The 18919-nt window shown below is 37.6% G+C and overlaps 1 protein-coding gene across 1 annotated transcript in view; it reads left to right on the forward strand.

The window, feature by feature from the left end:
- LOC109033942 (alpha-tocopherol transfer protein) overlaps positions 1-18919 on the forward strand; it is a 30087-nt gene that overhangs the window by 847 nt on the left and 10321 nt on the right. Inside the window, exons 2-4 of the mRNA XM_019046806.2 lie at positions 10527-10719; positions 16340-16431; positions 17806-17959. Coding sequence (XP_018902351.1) covers positions 10629-10719; positions 16340-16431; positions 17806-17959 — 337 coding nt within the window. The 5' untranslated portion in view covers positions 10527-10628. The remainder of the gene's footprint in view (positions 1-10526; positions 10720-16339; positions 16432-17805; positions 17960-18919) is intronic.

Consider the following 18919-nt stretch of genomic DNA (forward strand, 5'->3'; position numbering starts at 1 on the left):
ATTCTCAAAAAATGCTGCGATTTGAAAAAAACATGAAAATAAAGAGGTAGCTAAAAATTTAAACCAAAAAATCAATTACTCTCAGTCTTTATAACCTAGCGTTAATAATAAAGATTATATATCATAGCTGCATTCTATATCTCTTTCGCATGAAGCTTTTTCTCTAATGTAAATATTAGTTTCGAGATCGCCCATACATTTAACACCCTCATGAATGCAAGCGCACAATGAAAAGAAAAGAAGAAAAAAATGGAATAAAAATAAACACAGGAGAAAGTAAAGAATTTGTATGTACCGATGCCTACTGCGGCATCGTCAACAAAATACAGCTCCTATATTGCAAAGCGGACAAAATAAACTTAACATTGAGGTGTCAACGAATGACTCGCCAATGTAAAAATACAAGGAGCAAAAAGCAAAGAAGACCAGATAAAAAATATCGAACGTTCTTTAGAACCAAGTTGATGAAGAAGGAAATTGAGGTTGAACAGTACTACAGAATGAGGTCGCCAAGAACTAATTGCAAATTTGATAATCTAAATGACTGCGCTCTGATTGTCAATTTTATCATAGGTAGCTTTATAACGGTCACCTATGAGGTCGACAATTTTGCACGCCATTTCCATAAAATGAGCAACAAATCTCACGCAAAATAATTAGCTCTTTCCACTAAGAAACTAAAAGATTGAACCAGATATTGTATCAACCTAAGGTGTAACATTACTTTGAATAAACTCAAGTAATATCTTGCGTACTTCAATGGTGTTGTAAAATTAATCACATTTTTACAAGAATTTTAATGCTTAGTTAAGAAAAGCTTCGATCTATATACATTGTATATGCATCAAAACCATTGTAAAAATTAAAATATAGTCAAAATTATAGTACAGTTTGAGCTTCCTCAAATGTTTCAAAAAGACAAGAGTCATTGTGTTATTAGCGGCGTGATTTTAAAAAAATCAAAATATCAATCGGATTTATGAGACAAAGTTAGAATGAAATCATCCTGATTGGTGGCGAGGCGTGAATGATCGATTTTCGATAGTTCCTCATTTGAAGCTATGGTAAAGAATCGATTATTGAGGTTTTTGCTGCGAACACCCTGTTTATCGATCCCTTTTCATAGGTTTAAATGGCAGATCAATCGATACATCGCAAAGCATGCCACGCCACTGATCCTGATTCGTGCTTCCTTAATTTTATGTGTGAAATTGCTGGATGCATAGAAGACCACCAATACTAGAACATGTAAAAATTTTAAAAATTGACACTCTCCCTTTCCACGAATTTAATTTACATAAATCTATGGCTTCTTTTTGAAACTAGTTAAATAGAGGGTGGTGCTTTTTTCCGAATATTCAAGACTGTGCACGGGAATCTCAAACGACTGCATTAAGAATTCTCTGCATTCGAAATCTCCCCCATCTTTCATTTGGTTTCCCCGTCCAGGGCCGGATTTACTTACTTGCCGCCCATGGGCCGCCTGTATTTTGCCGCCCCATTCTCATTCGTTTTGAAACATCAATAAAAACCATCAAATGAACGTGCCGGAGTGGGAGGGTTGCATAAGACGCGTTTACTCGTGTTGGACACATTTTTTTGCGAAAACCCTGTCAACACTACTAGCAAACGTTCACGGAACTCGGCGCGAAAGTTAAGTTCCGTAAACCTATCTCTATGTGGACAAGGCCTTCCATTTATATGAATCGAATGAAAAAATTATGAAAGAACAAACATAAATGTGGTTTAATAAGTTTAACTTCCGCCGTCGCGCCGCGCTGACCGCACTGTGTTTGGCGCAATGCGTGAAGTATTCCTACAGTCTTGAATGCGGTATGCGTTTCACGACGCCCGCTGCTGACCGCAGCGACCGCACTGTCATTTACGCAATGCGTGAAGTATTCATGCAGACTTGAAGGCGGTAATATGTGTTACATGCCGACCGCCGCGCCGAGGGTTTCTCTTTTTCATCCCACGTTCTCGTCATCATTGCTCTCTGCGCCGCGCCGTTCCAGGCCAAATTCCATGTTCGGTTTCTCTCTTAGTCTTAACTCGACTAATTAAAGGTGCTGTCTATTGTATCACAAAAGGACGACAAAATTAGAGATATACTCTCAGGAAAGGAGAGATTTTGTCACCTTTTCTCGTTCATAATTTTTTTTTTCTGAATCCGATGTTTTTTGTATAGCTACATTTAAAAAAATTGCAAAATTTGCCGCCATGGGCCGCGGCCCATGTGGCCACCCCCTAAATCCGGCCCTGTCTTCGTCCCCTTCCCCCAAATATAAGATCAACCGAAAGATATCAGTGTTTTCAAAATCGTGCAACTTCTTTTTTTTTTAAAAAAAAAAAAAAAACTTAATATATGTACATTATTAAAATTTACATAATTATTTTCCTTTAAAAATAACAATTTTTTGGGCTATTCTGGGAGATTTTTTTTTAATAATTATGAAGAAGCAACATTTTTTCAACACTGTAATCACGCTGGTCCCTTTTTTCTAAACACGACCCATTCGTCATTTACTCTCGAAATTTTAAGAAAATGTCTTATGCAAGCTGCCGGGATTCTTTAACAAATTTAAGGCACCTCTGTTAAACCGTTTTTCTACAAAAATAAAAAATAAAAATGAATAAATAAATGTAAGAGAAAATCCCGCAACGTTTCTCTGGAACTTTCTTTTATCATTCGACGAGTTTAAATTCCCTACATGTATAGTGTGCCCCGTTATGACTCATAATGCTACTTGACTTTTAAAGAAGTCACCTATCCTCTAACAGCATTCTGTTCGTATTATGTAACTGTCCGCTTATTGAGTTACGTATCTTTTTGGATTTTTCTTGCGATATATTTTATTGCATTTATTTTATTTTAATTATTATTTGAGTCTACAAAATGCAACCTTGCAACTGCAGCAAACCTAAGATAAGGCGCGCGCACCATGCTTGGCGCACGCGTTCGCATCATGGTGCAACGGACGGACGGTTTCCTTATGCATCTGTGTGTGCACTTTTATCCGGATGCATTTTTTCACTCCAACTCCATTTGCTTTCCTCCCGAGATAAGAGTCATTACATTATTATTTGGAACTATTTACAAGCACCTAATGACCAACTTTCTACTCGCTGATCCAATTTTCTTCCTTTCGACCATTTTCGTTATACAATGTAATTTACATTGATCAAGGATCAAGATTTTTTTTTAGAAAAAGAAATGGTCTTTTGTGGTTGATTGCTCGCTGTTACTCAAAATATCTAACTTGAATTCAAATGATATTTTTGCGGCGATAAAAAATGAGTGGACCTTTCACTCAAGATTCTGTGAAGAATTTACATGAGGCTGGGAGGAAAGACTAAAATTGAAGTTATTAAATAAACTAAGCAAATGAAACAATTTGAGCGGAAAATACATAAAAAAAAACCTGTTAAAGTGTCTGTGCATGCACCACAAATTTTACTTTAAAAATTCGGACGTAAGAACTCGTGGAAGATTATATGGACTTAATTCTGCAATTAGGAACTATGAATCCTGGCTCATCCGAAAAAACACGTATGTGCATAAGGAAACTAATGGTCCTTACGTTGTTTTTACACCGAGTCAGAATTAATAGTTCCAAATCGCAAAGTGTAGTCCATATGAGAGTCTAAAGCTCTTGTAGTGACAATAATTTAACAAAACTTAAATGTGGAACGTGACGATAAATAAACTTCAAAATAGTCGTCTATCACACGGTTGATTCCAAATTTGTGTAATTTTTGTAAGAACCCGAAAAAAGCAATTTGTTTACGAGTTTCTCGTAGCTTTAATGTTTCTAAAACAATTACAGCATGCGCTTTCAGCTTGCGAAAGTTTTTCAGTTTTCTTTCCGTAAAAACAGTTTTTGATACACATGGAAATAAAGGTTACACAAACACGATTTTTTTAGAATATTTTTATATTAACTACTTCCTCGAATTCTTAGCTTTGAAAGTACAGAATCCGTGCAATCTGTGCCTGTGTTCTATGGATAATGAATGTCGGATCAAAAATTTGAATAATATTTTTACATTATTATATCAGCATTCACAGCACACAGACAGCTGACTCATTACACGTGCTTAGTTGGTAAACATTCAAGCTTAGATGACAGATAAAATATCTCAGTGGTTCTCAAACGCATCGAGGAGAGCTGCGACCAGCCGTATTTTGTTCCCTTCATGACTTAAAGTTGTAACGAACATTATTCAAAAGAAATTTTAGGCATTTCAAAGGCATTCAAATATTACATGGGAAACATATTTCCGAGGACAGCAATAGAAGTTGTGTTATTGAAAATTTCCTTGTGTAGGCTAATTGAGTCGTCACATCTGACTGACTGACTAACTGACTGACTGACTGACTGACTGACTGACTGACTGACTGACATCACATTGAATTTTCACGTACCGAAACTCAGAGAGACATGAATTGGGATTGGGTTGTGTAAAAAAATAAAAGCCTTAAGGCTAAATTTTCAAAAAAAAAAAAAAAAAAAAAAAAAAAACATCCGCACAACTAATTAAATAAATAGTAGAGGTTGAAGCCTTTTCTCTAAAAACTCTACACAATAATTAACGAGAAAATCCAAGAGGTACAACTCAATCAACAAGACAATACATTTAATAGAAAGAAATAACCAATAATGCTTACGTTCGTCATTTATTTACCTGTCTAAACAGGAAATCTTTGGTCGCGCTAATTTTAACAATGAGACAAATGTTTGTCGTAGGATTATACTTGCATGCTTCGCAAGTATCAATGGATGCCTGGACCCTACTTATGATTACTACTTGAAGGAAATTTCAGAAATCACCGATGAAAAATAAATTCCAAAAAATTCAATGCTCACTAATTTAGTTTCATTTTAGCCAAACTCTCTTACTTTACGCAGCGTTCTGACTCGTGCGGAACTTCGAATAATTATTTGCATGTATAATGAAAAGAGTTATCTTTAAGATCAGAGTGCGTAAAGTTGTTTTGTGGCTTAGGATTTAACTCGTCAGTCGGTGTCAGTCAAAACCGCCAGGGTGCACAGAGTTAAAATGTGTTGACTTTTTTTTCGGTTTGGAATCGAGAGTTTCAGCGAAATTAGTTTCAAAATAATATTTACTCTACGAGCTATCTGCAGTTCTGCAACTACTTTTTGGACAGTGGTTCGTGTGAAGTCTCCTCACGATGAGTGACTTAAAAAAGCACCTCTCAGTCTATTTCCCGGTTTTTAATGAAAAGCGAAAAAATCGATACTTTTCTCCATCCCTGTCAGAGTACGTCTCAAGTAAAATGGCTTTAATTCGGAGACTATTCGTACGGGACAAAATGAAGTATCGTGATGAAATTGTAAGTTTTTATTTATCTTTAAAATATTTAAAAATGACATGACTCCTAAGAACACCTTTCATGTATACTGTCGTCATGAGCTCTACATGGGCATCTTTCATTCTCGATTCAACGGACATTTTCCTCTTGGCGGGCAACTTAAGATTATTTCTGTTAGAATCCGGTCAATTTTTTCTAGTGACTCAAGCACCGTCTTTGCTATTAAAATTTCTCTCCTGGAAGATATTTCTGTACAAATACGTCTGGTAACATGAAGTGCCAAAATAATTCAGCTATCATAGCGTCTTAAATTTATTAATAAAAAATTCACGTGACTCGACACGTGGTTAAAAACGCTTGACCAAAATTATTGATTGTCGGTACGTTTGATTGAATACCTCTGAATGAAACGCACCTTATCGGCAATTTTTCTCGATAACAGGCTCTACATGAACAGAATCAGCTATATCCGGTCATTTTTTTCCTCATTGAAAGAGGTAGACATTTGGTCGGCAGATGAAACGAGGGGTCCACAACGTGTGTTCGGCGAGGACTGAGTGGATCTTTAGAAAAAAGTTCTTAGATTGAAGAATTACACGAGGCTTTACATATGTCCGAGATAGGTAGCCAAAGATTGAACTCCGACAATACCATATTTTCAAAAGATCCCAAATCTCATCGATTTCTGAAAGGATTTCTTGAAGATGCTCCGAAGCTATAACTTTTTGCTTGCTCTTGCTATAAAACATAACAATTTCAGACTGTCCACTAGGACAAGACACAAAAAAAATAAAAAATAAACAAAATGAAAACATACAAGTTAACAAACCGTGCGTGCAAAATAATCCTAAAATAATAAACTCTACAGCCTACACTACATCCTGCCCCCGCATTTGGGAGAGTGATTACCGTAATATATTTTCCCTGCTCTCATTAAATTACGTTGTAAACTTACCGGACTAAAATCTGTTAAAACTTTAAAATACACTGTATCTATTCGTATAGACGGACCCAGATCCCTTGAAGGGGGGGGGGGGGGCGCAAAAGGGGTCCGAGGGCTTCCCTCGGAAAATTTTTGAAGCATCTGAAATGCAGTTTTAGTCAATTTTGTCATGAATAATTACCGAATGTGAGCGTCTTTCCTTCTTCTTTCCTATATTCCCTCCTTCTTTCTCCCTCCTCTTTCTTCCAGCGAGCAGGGGGGCCGGGGGGCGTGCACCCCTACGCCCCCCTGGATCCGCTTTTGTATGTATTCTGAAAGTCTAAGAGCCTTCAAATGCCTCTCATTGCGTCTCTCATTGAAAGTTGCACTCTAGATAGACATACAATTTCATCAGACTTTTTGCGGCTTGACGTTTGATGAAAAAATTACCCATGTGTGTGCATGACTACTGGAGTACGTTGAGGGGTCAACGGGCATCTTTACACCCTACGAACGTCAATATTATGTCAACCGAGACATTGATATTCTCTCCACGCGAACTTGGGACCGCTTGTGTTTTTTACCCCTCCGCGAACAAAAGTGTGACGTATTTGATCAAATGGTCAACAATTTATCCGCTTGAGTTGACTAATCTAGGCCATTGACCGAGTATTTGAGCATCATTCGGTATTGATGTAGATTGATTTGAGGGTGCAATACAGTGTATTGCATACGAGAGATTCATCCTGAAAGAGGAAGGAGAACTGTAAAATGTTTTATAATAGCATCCGAAGGGCATTGGTGGATCCAGCAAATTGGTAACATTATGTCTTTCTTTCCTCCATTTAAACCAATGGAAATGTATCGATTCTTGGAGGAGCCAACGATAATTCCTCAATTTTAGTGTTTTTTACGTACAAATTTAGCGCGTTCAATTTAGTGTACCGTATCATACCTCCAATTACGTAAAGTTCTTTTCAAGGGTCAAATTTTCAGGACTGAGCACGTAATCAGAAATGCGTCAAATTATGATGTAATAATTTTTCACTGATTGTATTTAAGAAGTTAATTAATTCTTTGCCTTGAAAATCAATGAATCTTGATAAAAAGAGCAAGTCCTAAAAGAGACTGGATCCGCAAATTTAAACAATTGCTGTGATTTGACTTCCTTCTACTGATTAAATAAAGGACGTTAACGTTTTGGTAACCGTTATGTCTGTTGAGGGGCTTGGAGGACAAGGCGCATCAGTGCAGTTTCTGAAAAAATTAAGATATTAATGATTTGAAGTAAAATTACCCTTAATGCATAATCTGTGAAAAAATTCCAATTCCAATTCCAATTTTCAAGCATCAAAATGTCAGTTTGAACTTTCTCTCCGTTATAAGGATCCATGAAATTTCGAAACTTCAAGCACATATTTCTCGAAATAGCAAAAAACTGCACTCATGCGCCTTGTCGTCTAAGCCTCTCATTGTCAGTTGAAAATATTGATTTATAATGTTTTTGTTAGTAAGTATTGCATGACATTCTATGCTTTAATGAAGTATTTTTTTCATTAAAATAAGCACAAAAAAGTCTGATGCAACCTGTTCTGTTTTTATTTTTTTTTTTTTTTTTTTTTTTTTTTTTTTTTTTTTTTTTTTTTTTTTTTTTTTGGGCCTACATTTTAGTGCTTGCACAAACATAATTTCCAGTTTCACCCGATATGTGACAGCAAGGGTGAGAATAAAATATCAGTGCTCAAAGAAAGAGGTTCTGAGGAAACAAAGGGTAGACAATGAGGCAATAGGGCAAACTACTTTACGCTCCCGTAAGTCTTTGATAAGATCAATGTATTGATTTGGTTTCCTTCAATTAGAGGCGAGTGTCCTAAGAAAGATACACCCACACCTAATGGTTTATTCTTACGTACAGTGCATTGAACCTCGAGTTACAGCATGCATTTTGCTTCGCGGGAACATAAATTTAGCATTATAGGGGCTTCTTTCTCTTGGTACATATTAAGAGCTAGGGGGCATGCGGTGCGCCCCCTGGCCGCTACGCGTCCTTACTCCCAGAGAGCGCTTCGCACCCTCTAAGCCATTCAGGGGCTTTCCCTAAGTTAATTGGATTGCATTTTGCAAAAAGGAACCACTAGCAATGCAATGATGCTAAGACTGTGCAACTTCATCTTTTGCAATTAAATTGCGGAAATCGTGAAAAACTATGAAAAGATGGTAATTTTTGTCTTAAATTTACAGTTTTTAGCGAATGAAATAGAAACTATTGATAGATAATCGGGTTTTTCCTTCAAGATAAAAGAAGTTGCGTAATCTTAGCAACATTGCAATGCTAGTGGTTCTTTTTTGCAAAATGCAATCCAATTGTAAGTAAGCAGGCTTATCTACCGACCATCTTTTATCGATAGCCGCAAAAATAATGGAAATCGGTCCAGTTAAGCGGCGAATAGTGACAAAAATGAAAATTTAAGGGGATTGGAGCGCTTATAGTAATGATGACGCAAATTAGCAATAACTTTTCCTGAGTTAATGTAAAAGTTAGCGGGCTCAGCTACCGACCATCTCTAATCGATAGCCGAAAAACTCGCATGGAAATTGATCCAGTAGAATGGCGGATTGAACAGTGACAAAAAACGGAAAAAGGGGATCGGAGTGATCGGTAATGATGAAACAAATTAGCAATAAATGTTTAGCATGCCACTTCTTTTCATAACGAATTTGAAAGCACCTAATAATAAACGTCGAATGGTTTATAAGAATATGTTAAAGGAAATATAAAGAAAAATTTGCACACAGTCGCGCTTAAGTGGTTAGTTTAAACAGGAACGCGTCATCAAGCTTTAAGCTCATCTTCAGCCATTTTCGATGTATGCTAAAAACAGCAGGAAACGGAGCTTTTCGCGTTAGAACGCACCAGTAGCGTTGCGTGAATTGCGATATATAGATTGTTATGTCATTGAAACCTATGGAAAAGAATCGATAAACAGGGTATATTCGCAGCGAACACCTTCATAATCGATTCTTTACCATCGGTTTAAATGGCATAACAATCGATAGATTGCAATTCACGTCGTGCCTCTGGAACGCACTTGCGCTGAAAGAAAAGTTTATTTAACATTCTAGATGTGTAAAAAATGTGCGAAAACTTACAAAATGCCGAATTAACCACCACAGCAGTTGCTTTAGCATAATGTTAAGATGTAAAACCAACTGCCATAATAGCGGGTAATTCAGCTTTCTGTGAGTACTTCTTTTACAACCAGAATGTTAAAACAACTCCACTTTTTTTCAGCGTGACAAAGAGCATCAAAGTTGCTAGCCCTGAGAGCCCGAGCAAATGAAAGCTTATAATCCATGTTCGGAGTTCAGTGACCGGTGCGCCTGGTTCAGAGACCGAAGCTTGGGCCACTGACAATGAGCCGAAAACGTAGACAGTATAAGGCCCACAATTCGCAGTTTCCCTCGCGAAAGAACGTAACTTCATTTCAATGTTGCCAAATTTCCCGTCGTTTATTGCATACTATAGAGGAGAATCTTGAGCATTTTCAACTGATAATTTTACTGGTTTTTCTCCACATTTCATGCGAAAATCAAAAAACTTTTGGATGAAAATCGGACACGTACATTTTGGTCAAATGAATAAATTGTTTGAGTCAATTTGGCAACCTTGGAATGGAGTTACGTTCCTTCGACCGGGAGACGACGAATTACGGCTCAGAGGCCCGGAGTGTTTTCCCTGGTGAATGCACTTTTTATTCCACGTCGACGACGAAGTGTTGACACACTGATCTCAGTCAAAGGCTCTTTTCCAGAGCTTGCCGACTTGCGGGATATTCGCTTTAAAAGCTGTAAAGTTTAGAGTTTTCACATAAAAATCGGCAGCGTCGCGTTTTCCCATCCCCGCTCGGTCCAGGCCGAGAATTCCGACTTCCAGTGGGTGCTCGTAATCGCAATCGCCAATAACCTTGACCGATAGATCTGTTTATCTCTCCAACCTTCCGACCCTTTACTTAAGCTCGGCCCAGCTCCGGGCCGTCTCAGTCGCCGCTCTGTGATTTTACGGCTTTGCAAGTCAGTTAGCTCGCAGCGGGCGAGAAGCTTTGGCGAGTTTAGTCGGTCCGATCGGGCTTCGAGGAATCCGTCAGTGCGGAGTGTGGGAGTGCGCGGTCGCGCGCTATCTGTCGGCGGGTATCGGAAGCGTGGTGCAAGATAGGGTCGTCGGCGCTGTATTGCAGCTTCCTGATTTCCAAGCCTCTGTGCGAGTTGCAGGAGCAGGCCGAGCAGGAGGAAGCGCAGGAGTTGAGGCCAACCAAGAGGCAGAGTCTGAAGAGGAAGCGGTTCGCGGTGAAGTTCGCTGCCCTGCCGGAGGAGATGTCCCGAGAGGGAGGCCAGCTCACCATCACCGAGTCCCTCGACTCGGACCAGATGGAGGCACTCAAGACGCTCAAAGGGCTCGTTGCCGGTAAGTTTACTCTTTTTTCCTACACTGCGAGCTAATGGAGATGTTGCGTGTGTGAGGGATTTGCGATTTGACTGTTGATTCTTATGTAAAAGTTCGCGAGAAACATGATGGTGCCACTGGTTTTCTCTGAAATCAACTCCCAAGCTCATAAAAAGCTCTCAAGTCGAGGCCAAAATGGAGGGGATATCCCACCCTACCCTAAGAGTCTACCTCTACATCAAGACAAACTCTCCATGCAAACATAGGGAGCAAATACATTGACAGGGCTGCCACTTTATTTGGGGACTCCAAAACTGAAAACACGACAACCCTGCTAATGTATTTGCTCCCAATCTTTGCATGGAGAGTTTGTCTTGATGTAGAGGTGGACTCTTAGGGTAGGGTGGGGTATCCCCTCCATTTTGGCCTCACTTTGAGAGCTTTTTTTGAGCTTGGGAGTTGATTTCAGGGAAAATCAGTGGCACCATCGTGTTTCTTGCGAACTTTTACATAAGAATCAACAGTCAAATCGCAAAGCCCTCACACATGCAACATCTCCATTATTGAAACTGACAGACACAGTTATTGACGAAAGAAAGTGAAGTGATCCTATTGGTTGGAACAGGTGGCTCTTGAATCTGGCTCAATCAGTAGGTCTGTACAAACTGTCTTAAAAAACTGGCATTTTTAGGAGGCTGTTGATTTAATTGGGCCGAAAGTCATCATGGAGGAGAGAAAGTGTGTCAACGGGTAGGTCCTAGTGGATAGTCTGAGAGAATCATCCCGCTACAAAACGCCTGCAATTGTGCGTGTAGGCAATTTGGCAGAAATATACCAAGCGGAAAATATTAAGAATTGCGACACTCCATTCAGATCGAGATTGGAAGGCTAGTCCAATTTTCACAGAAGAATGTTGTTTGGTGACTGACAGTCATCGTATGGTCTGTTAGGATCGAAATTGGCTTAGACTTTGATCATCGGTGGATGCTTTTTGAGACAATTTGCTCTTACTGATTGATATTGAGAGTATAATGCTGACGACAAGTCACTGAATGATTCAATATCAGAGCTTTGTAAGACCGGTGAATCAAAAGGTATTCTTAAAAAGAGCAACTATTCATGCTTCACTGCGGGGTACATTGCCCACACGCAAAATTGCAGGCGTTTTGTAATGGAATGATTCTTCCAACCTACCAACTAAAGGTACACACAATTTCCCTCCTCCTCGATGACTTTTGGCCAATTTAAATCAACAGCATTCTAAAAATGTCAGTTCCTTTAAGATAATTTGCACTTACTGATTGACATTGAGAGCATGTAAAATACATGGAACGTGTCCCATGTCTACCTAAGTTTATCGACTGAGTTCGTTTAACTCAAAGTTGATGATGAAGGGTTACAGAATGTAAAGAAAAACTTTCTACTTCTGGATAAGTTAGCAGCCAAATTACATTCAAACTTGATCATCCTCAAAGCTTCCAGGACTTCATGTCCACCTACATCTCGTCCATTAAATAAATGTCCACCGCTATTTATGTCCACTAAACGTTAAGTCCAGTTTTTATTAAGTTCACATGATTTAATGTCCAACCATGAATATGTCCAAAATTTTCTAAATTGTGGACATGTTATGTCCACATTTTTTTCTTCTCATTTAAATGAAAGGAACCACCTCAAAAATAAATGCATACTACAACTACCTTCATTTTTAAAAACATTTCATTCATGAATCAAGTCATGAAAGAGAACAGACTCTAAGAGCAGATAAAAACATATGTTCATGTGTACAGTGTACGGATATGACAAGATGAAAACCAAAGTGGAAGCCTAGGAAACGCTCCAATGCCAAATTAAACATTTTTCAGTAACAGATGCAGTCAAAATAATTGAAAGTCCTCTTTGACTATAGTTATCTAATGACTAGTGACTAGACCTTTTTGACTAGTCAATCTTGTGGGATACTGTGCAACGCCTCTGACGCAAAATAGTTGCTTAAGGCTTTGCGGCGCGGCAGGCAACCAGCGTGACACGGGCACAGGCGCCTACAAACCTAACGGGATACTTCACGCGTTGCGCAATGCGTGAAGTATCGCGTTAGGTTTGTAGGCGCCAGTGCGCGTTCTGCGCTGCTAACACGCCGCTCCGCTTTGTGTTAGGCTCTAATATTTAAACTCGCAGAGTCAGCGTTTTTCAACTCATAATTTTGAAATGTTTGCACTCTCTGCATTGATTATTCCCTTTTTAAACAGATGAAAAAGAAATATGTACTACTGGAAAATATAATGTGTTTTTTGTAAATATAATAGTGGTTCTGTGTCAAATTTAATGATTTCCAAAGCATTCAAATCTATTATTCTATGTTTTGGGCTTTTACTGTGCTGCAGCGTGGCGTGAGCGCAACTAAACGCTCAAAATTGGACGTATTTTACTCAAGAAGGTCGATGTGCAAATAAGTTAAAAAAACAAAAAATTGCGTGCTTCTCAGTTTTTTCCTCTTTTATTAATTTTTGTGTAGCTTCTTTCATCGCAACCACGGCTCATTGAGATTCATATCGATGCCATTGCTTGGAAAAGGTTTTACAAATATTTACCACGTTTTACAAATGTAAATGTTTTTAAAATGAAGTAATCAATTTCATTAAAAAAAAAAAAATAATGTACATTTAAGGCATATTTTATAATGGAAGTTTCAAGGATAGAAATGAAACCAAGTATTTACCAAAGACAATTTGAAAAGATGAATCAAAAGAAGAAAGTAACATTTCATTTAAAATATGAGTTACGATAACAACACCTCATTCTCTCTTCATTTTCTCATTTCGATATTGTCAATATAATTTTACACACGGACTAAAATATAACGCTCGAATTTGATTTTAGTGGACTTTACATTTGTGGACTTAACTTAGTGGACGTTTAAGTAATGGACTTAACAATAGTGTGGGCTTTAGAACTGTGGACGTACAAATTGTGGACAAAAAGTCTGTGGACGTAAAAAAGTGGACATAAAGTCCGTGTACCTCCTCAAACCCCCTCCTCACATTTATTACAAATTAAAATTGCCTGGCGTGGAGATGAGTTAGGAGATAAGGAGACCATTATCATTGTGCCATAATAAATGTGGAGCCTTATATCATATAGGTCAACACCCTTTTTCGCCCGCTAAACTAAATGAATCGCAGACTTCCGTCCCGTCTTCAAGAAGCTCTACTCAACTTATATCTTAAATATGTCAGAGGCAGTTGATTCCATAGATAAAAAATCGAGATGATATTCCTGTGTTTCTGCACTTATTTCTTACTCGTGCGGTCAAAATAGCAATGCCTTCATGAAGCCGCGCAAAACTCCGTTCATTTTGAGCTGAGGACTCCTCCGTACCCTGCCCTGTCTTCCTAATCTTGACCGATAGCATCCTCCAAATAACAAAGGAGGACTCTTACATTTTGATTCTTTGTTGTCACTTCAATAAGGAGGGAAATTTTTCTGTATTCATAATTGAAGAGGTCGATTTGGACAATTGTTCACATCGTCTTATTTTCAAGAATATTTTATGACAATTTTCATGAAGTTCCTCAGTATTGATAATACTCGTAAATTACACACTCTTAAATTTCAACAACATACTAATTCGAAGCTAAATCATTTATTTTACGCGTGAAGATCTTATGTAATTCCAGAGCATGAGAAAGTAGATTTTATTAATCAAAATGTAAAAATTACAGAATTATGAAACGCATCATCTTTATATTGTAAACACGGTGATTACATTGTTCTTTTAATGATGATTACTTTCATAGGATGAGCGAAATTGCCTTCCGGAAAGAAGAGGTGTTTTAGATAAGCCATGTTTAAATACATTTCAAATGTAATTCAACAAGTCTGCACAATTGAAACCCACCTGACCTTGCATCCAAACAATTCGTCAGCCTTAATTAATTTTTTCATCATATTCTTCACTTACGTCAATAGTTCATGAAAATGCAAGCGTTGTAAAAATGCATGCGATAGGATTTTTTCCTCTAAAAGTGTACGTCCACCTCAACACGTTAAACGTACAGATAGCCATCAGCAGTTTTTCATAAAATTTGCTGGCGGAAAACAATTTATACACTGATCTTTCCAGCTACCAGCTGACGCACAATTCTGTGATAATTCATTCGAGATACCAAATATATTCTTTGTTGCCAGTACAGAATGAGATAGGCGTATGACCTGAAAAATGTATTGTCTTCGCTAAGCAAAATATTAACTGTGATACACGTAACCCATGTGTACTTGAGACGTCTTTTTTTGTGATGTAAATGAAAAATCGAAAAAGCCGATTGAAAAACTGAAACATGGTTTTGAAACACGAAAAAGTATTAAATTTGCACCTTCATCTAAGATAAAACATTTTAGAATCCGTTCCTTTTTCCCTCACATTGAACACGACCTGTTTAAATAGAGCACATATGGGCTTTCAAATATGGGGGTGCAATCCCGAAGCACATATACTCCAATTTCTCCCCATTCTGCATATTGGGAAAACTGCACTTCTTTAAAAAAAAAAAAAAAAAAAAAAAAAAAAAAAAAAAAAAAAAGAAAGATAAAACAGCGTTGCGCTTATTTGAACCTTTTATTCCAAGAAAAGAATAGTGTGATTCATAAGAAACAGAACGTTGTTTTACAAGCAACACACCGTTGGGTTTGAGCTCCCTGAGTTGTTGCTAAAAGGCCTAGTGGAACACAACGGCGTGTTAGCCAGATAAAATATTGTGTTGACTCTTAACTAAACATGATTGTATTTTTGTCGACACAATCTTTGTATCTTAGAATAAAGGCGCCAAAGAGACAAAATGCTATGTTCAGAGGAGATTTATTTTCAACGGTGTAACTGAGCACCTCGTGTAGTATCACGTTGTATTTAAGGCGCATCACCTGTTGACATTGTTACATTATCTGCTATTAGAATAAGTATGGTCGCATTTTCCACGGCATCCAGAAAAATAATATTTGTTTGATACGGCCGTGTCTCTGTTATTTTAGAGCAAGGTCAGATGTATTGGTAAAGAGCGTTTCTGTTTGTTGTTTTTTTTACCTCCTGAAGGGTTCATGTGTGCGAGCTGGAAAAAAAAATCCCGAAACAAAATGAAAGAATGAAAAAAACTTACCTTCTTTCATTATCACTTAATCCCTCGAAACAAAATATTTAAAATTAGTTTAGTGCGCAGTTTTAATGTAGGATCGCACCATTAACATGTTATTTTGTTTGATAAAACAATGTCTTTCATATTGTGAACGAATTATGAACTGAAAACAGGAACACTTTAATATTACTACACTGAAAGGATATGAGTGTTTCAGTGACATGGCGCGCTTTGCGAAATATCAATTTATCTCTCATTTAAACCTATGGGAAAGGATTGAAAAACAGTGATCGAAGTGACTACCGTCATAATTGATTCTTGAAATAGCTTCAAATGGAGAAAAATCAATAATCAATCATTCACATATCCACACTGGAGTGTTTGCTTTTGAGCTTTAACACTCAGTGCCTCCCTTTATTGCGTGTATCAATAAATCATATAACCTACACTCGTGTACATTAAAGTTTCATCTATCTATGCAAAATATAATGCCTGTGTTTCTCTCCTCTGTTTAGACGAAAGCAATTTATACATTGGCGAAGATGACAGAGTTTTAATGAGGTATCTAAGGTGCACGAATTTCAACCCAGACAAAGCTTTTTATAGAGTAAGTACCAATGGACCACTAGATAAGGTACGAATTTCAGCATTCTGATACATGTTTCTTAACAAAAATCTTACGTAAAACACGATGCACATAACGAAAATTACCGAAATTAACTCCTTACGAAGATATTTAATGATTCTTAATGCGTGAATTCAAACCACACGCTCATGAAAAATCAATGCTCTACGTGATTCACATCGCGCGCTAAACGTTATCATGACAGTCTCTGCGATATAAAAATCTGGCAACCTCAATCTTGACGCTTTGGCTCAGTTATAGCAAATTGCTAATAGTTTGAACAAGACATGATGGGAAATGAACATTGCTCGATTGAGAAGCTTGCTGAAACCGTTGTAGTGCGCGATTTGACTCACGTAGAGTTTTGAGTTTCTTGTGAGCGGGCATAGTTCAAATTCCTCGTAACCAATGTGAAATAAAAACGTTAATATCTTCGTTAGGAGTTGGTTTCCGTAATTTTCGTTGTGTGAATCGTTTTCTACGTGAAATTCTGGTTAAGAAACATGTATCAGATCGCTTAAATTCGTACCTTGTCTAGTGGTCCATTATTTGCTTCGCTATCAAATACTTTTGAATCAATCTGACAGTTTTGGTGTTTAAGCGTTGAAAACTTTTAAAAAACCATATTCACGGGAATTTTTAAAATGTTTTAGAAAAATTAGACTTCGATCAAGAGATAAGCCAGAAACATTTTTTAGAGAAATTTTTTGTTTTTGAGAGATTTTTCAACAAATCTGAACAAAAAAAAAGTATGAAAGCACTCTTTTAGGGCAACTAATACAGCCATAAAAAGTTTTAAAAAGTAATTTCTCATTCAGAGAAAACCAGTAGACCCTAGAAATACAAACATAAATACGCAAAGACCCAAACACAGCTGCCATATCTCCGAAGAAAACGGAGAAGAAAATTAAGGACATTGATTTGAAAATTTAAAAATTTATCAGCCATAAAAAGTAGCCAAAACAATGCGAACATTTTGACTTACAAATGAAAATACGAGGATTTCTGCCTCAAATTTTAAGCCTCCTTTCAAAACATCTAATCTCTGACAGTTTAAAAGTTTTTCAACGTTAAATTCAATAATCACTGCTGCTGTTGGTTGGTTTTTATTTCATTATCTTAAACCTACGAGGGGTTGTGACCTCACGTCTTACGTGAACAAACAGATTTCGTTTTCTCTTTCCCGCTGATACTCAGAGTCAGAGGGTTACGGTCTTAGGAACGTGTTTTTTTTGCACCTCCAATGCCGTCTCTTGGAGACTGCATGTCTAGCTCAATTTATTGACCGCACAACAAAAGCAATCAATTATTAAAGAGGAAGATTCGAGACTAATCATGCATAATTTTTTGTTCCAGATGAAATCTGTATATACTTTAAAAGCAAATAATCCCAACTGGTATCCAGATGGCAGGCCGCTTAAAGAGTATAGCTGGCTTTTAGACAAGCACGTTCATCATCTTTTGTCCAGTAGAGACTCGAAAGGGAGGAAAGTGTACCTGGTTAAACTCGGTAAGCTTGGTTTCTATTTAGAAAAAAAAAAATTGTAATCTATATAATTCCAGATAGTTGCACCACCATCAGCTGTTCCTCGTATAAGAATAACGAAACATAAATATCAATAATTCAGAAATCATGTTTTTTACAGTTTAGAAAACATAAAAAAACAAGCAGTAAGCTCCAACGCATTCACGTCGGAAAGCGGCTCTGGCGACGGTAGTTGCAAAAATCAAAACAATATCGAATTGCTATATATTACACGGATGAGATAGGGCTATGTCCTGTCGTAAGCGGCGACATAGAGTCGATGTCATTTCAATAAACGCCCCGATGGCCACGATAGTTGTTGAACGTTTACGGTTTCCTTGGTAACCTTTGTTTGCTATCAGCTGATATCGAGTAATATGCCTAGGAAGCTCCAACCACTGCATTCTTCCAAAAAACCGCGAAAACTTTAAAATTCAAAATTTCAAATTTTGAACGTAAAGTACATTTTTTCCATCACGAGATTAAAGCACAGACAAGTTTTGAATTATTGACTGTATCACCATGATTCCAAAAATACACTACACAACATAGCATTGGCTAACAATAAAACAATATGCAATAAAATAAAGTCATGACAAGGTACATAGTCGAAAATGGCGCCGATTCCCATCAACCAACGCGCGGTCTCTCCAATGTAAAATGGTCCATTGATACTCCCCAGCTGGGACCGTCCGGAATAGCAGCTCTAGTGCAAGCACCAGAGCCGCTAATACTAGTAAATAAGTAGTCAAAAGTATTTATGAAGTCGTTTTGAATTACCCCGAGATAAAGGGATTCACTGAATTTTCGAAAAATTATAGACAATGAGAGCTAGGAAGGAATATGAGGACAGTGGCTTCTGCAGCAAGTTAGCAACACTGTTATTATTCCATTTAAATCAATTTAATATATCGATTATAGGTAAAGCAGCCTGTCTCGCCTAGA

The sequence above is a fragment of the Bemisia tabaci genome, chromosome 8 (genome assembly GCF_918797505.1).
Source record: "Bemisia tabaci chromosome 8, PGI_BMITA_v3".
NCBI classification, from domain to species: domain Eukaryota; kingdom Metazoa; phylum Arthropoda; class Insecta; order Hemiptera; family Aleyrodidae; genus Bemisia; species Bemisia tabaci.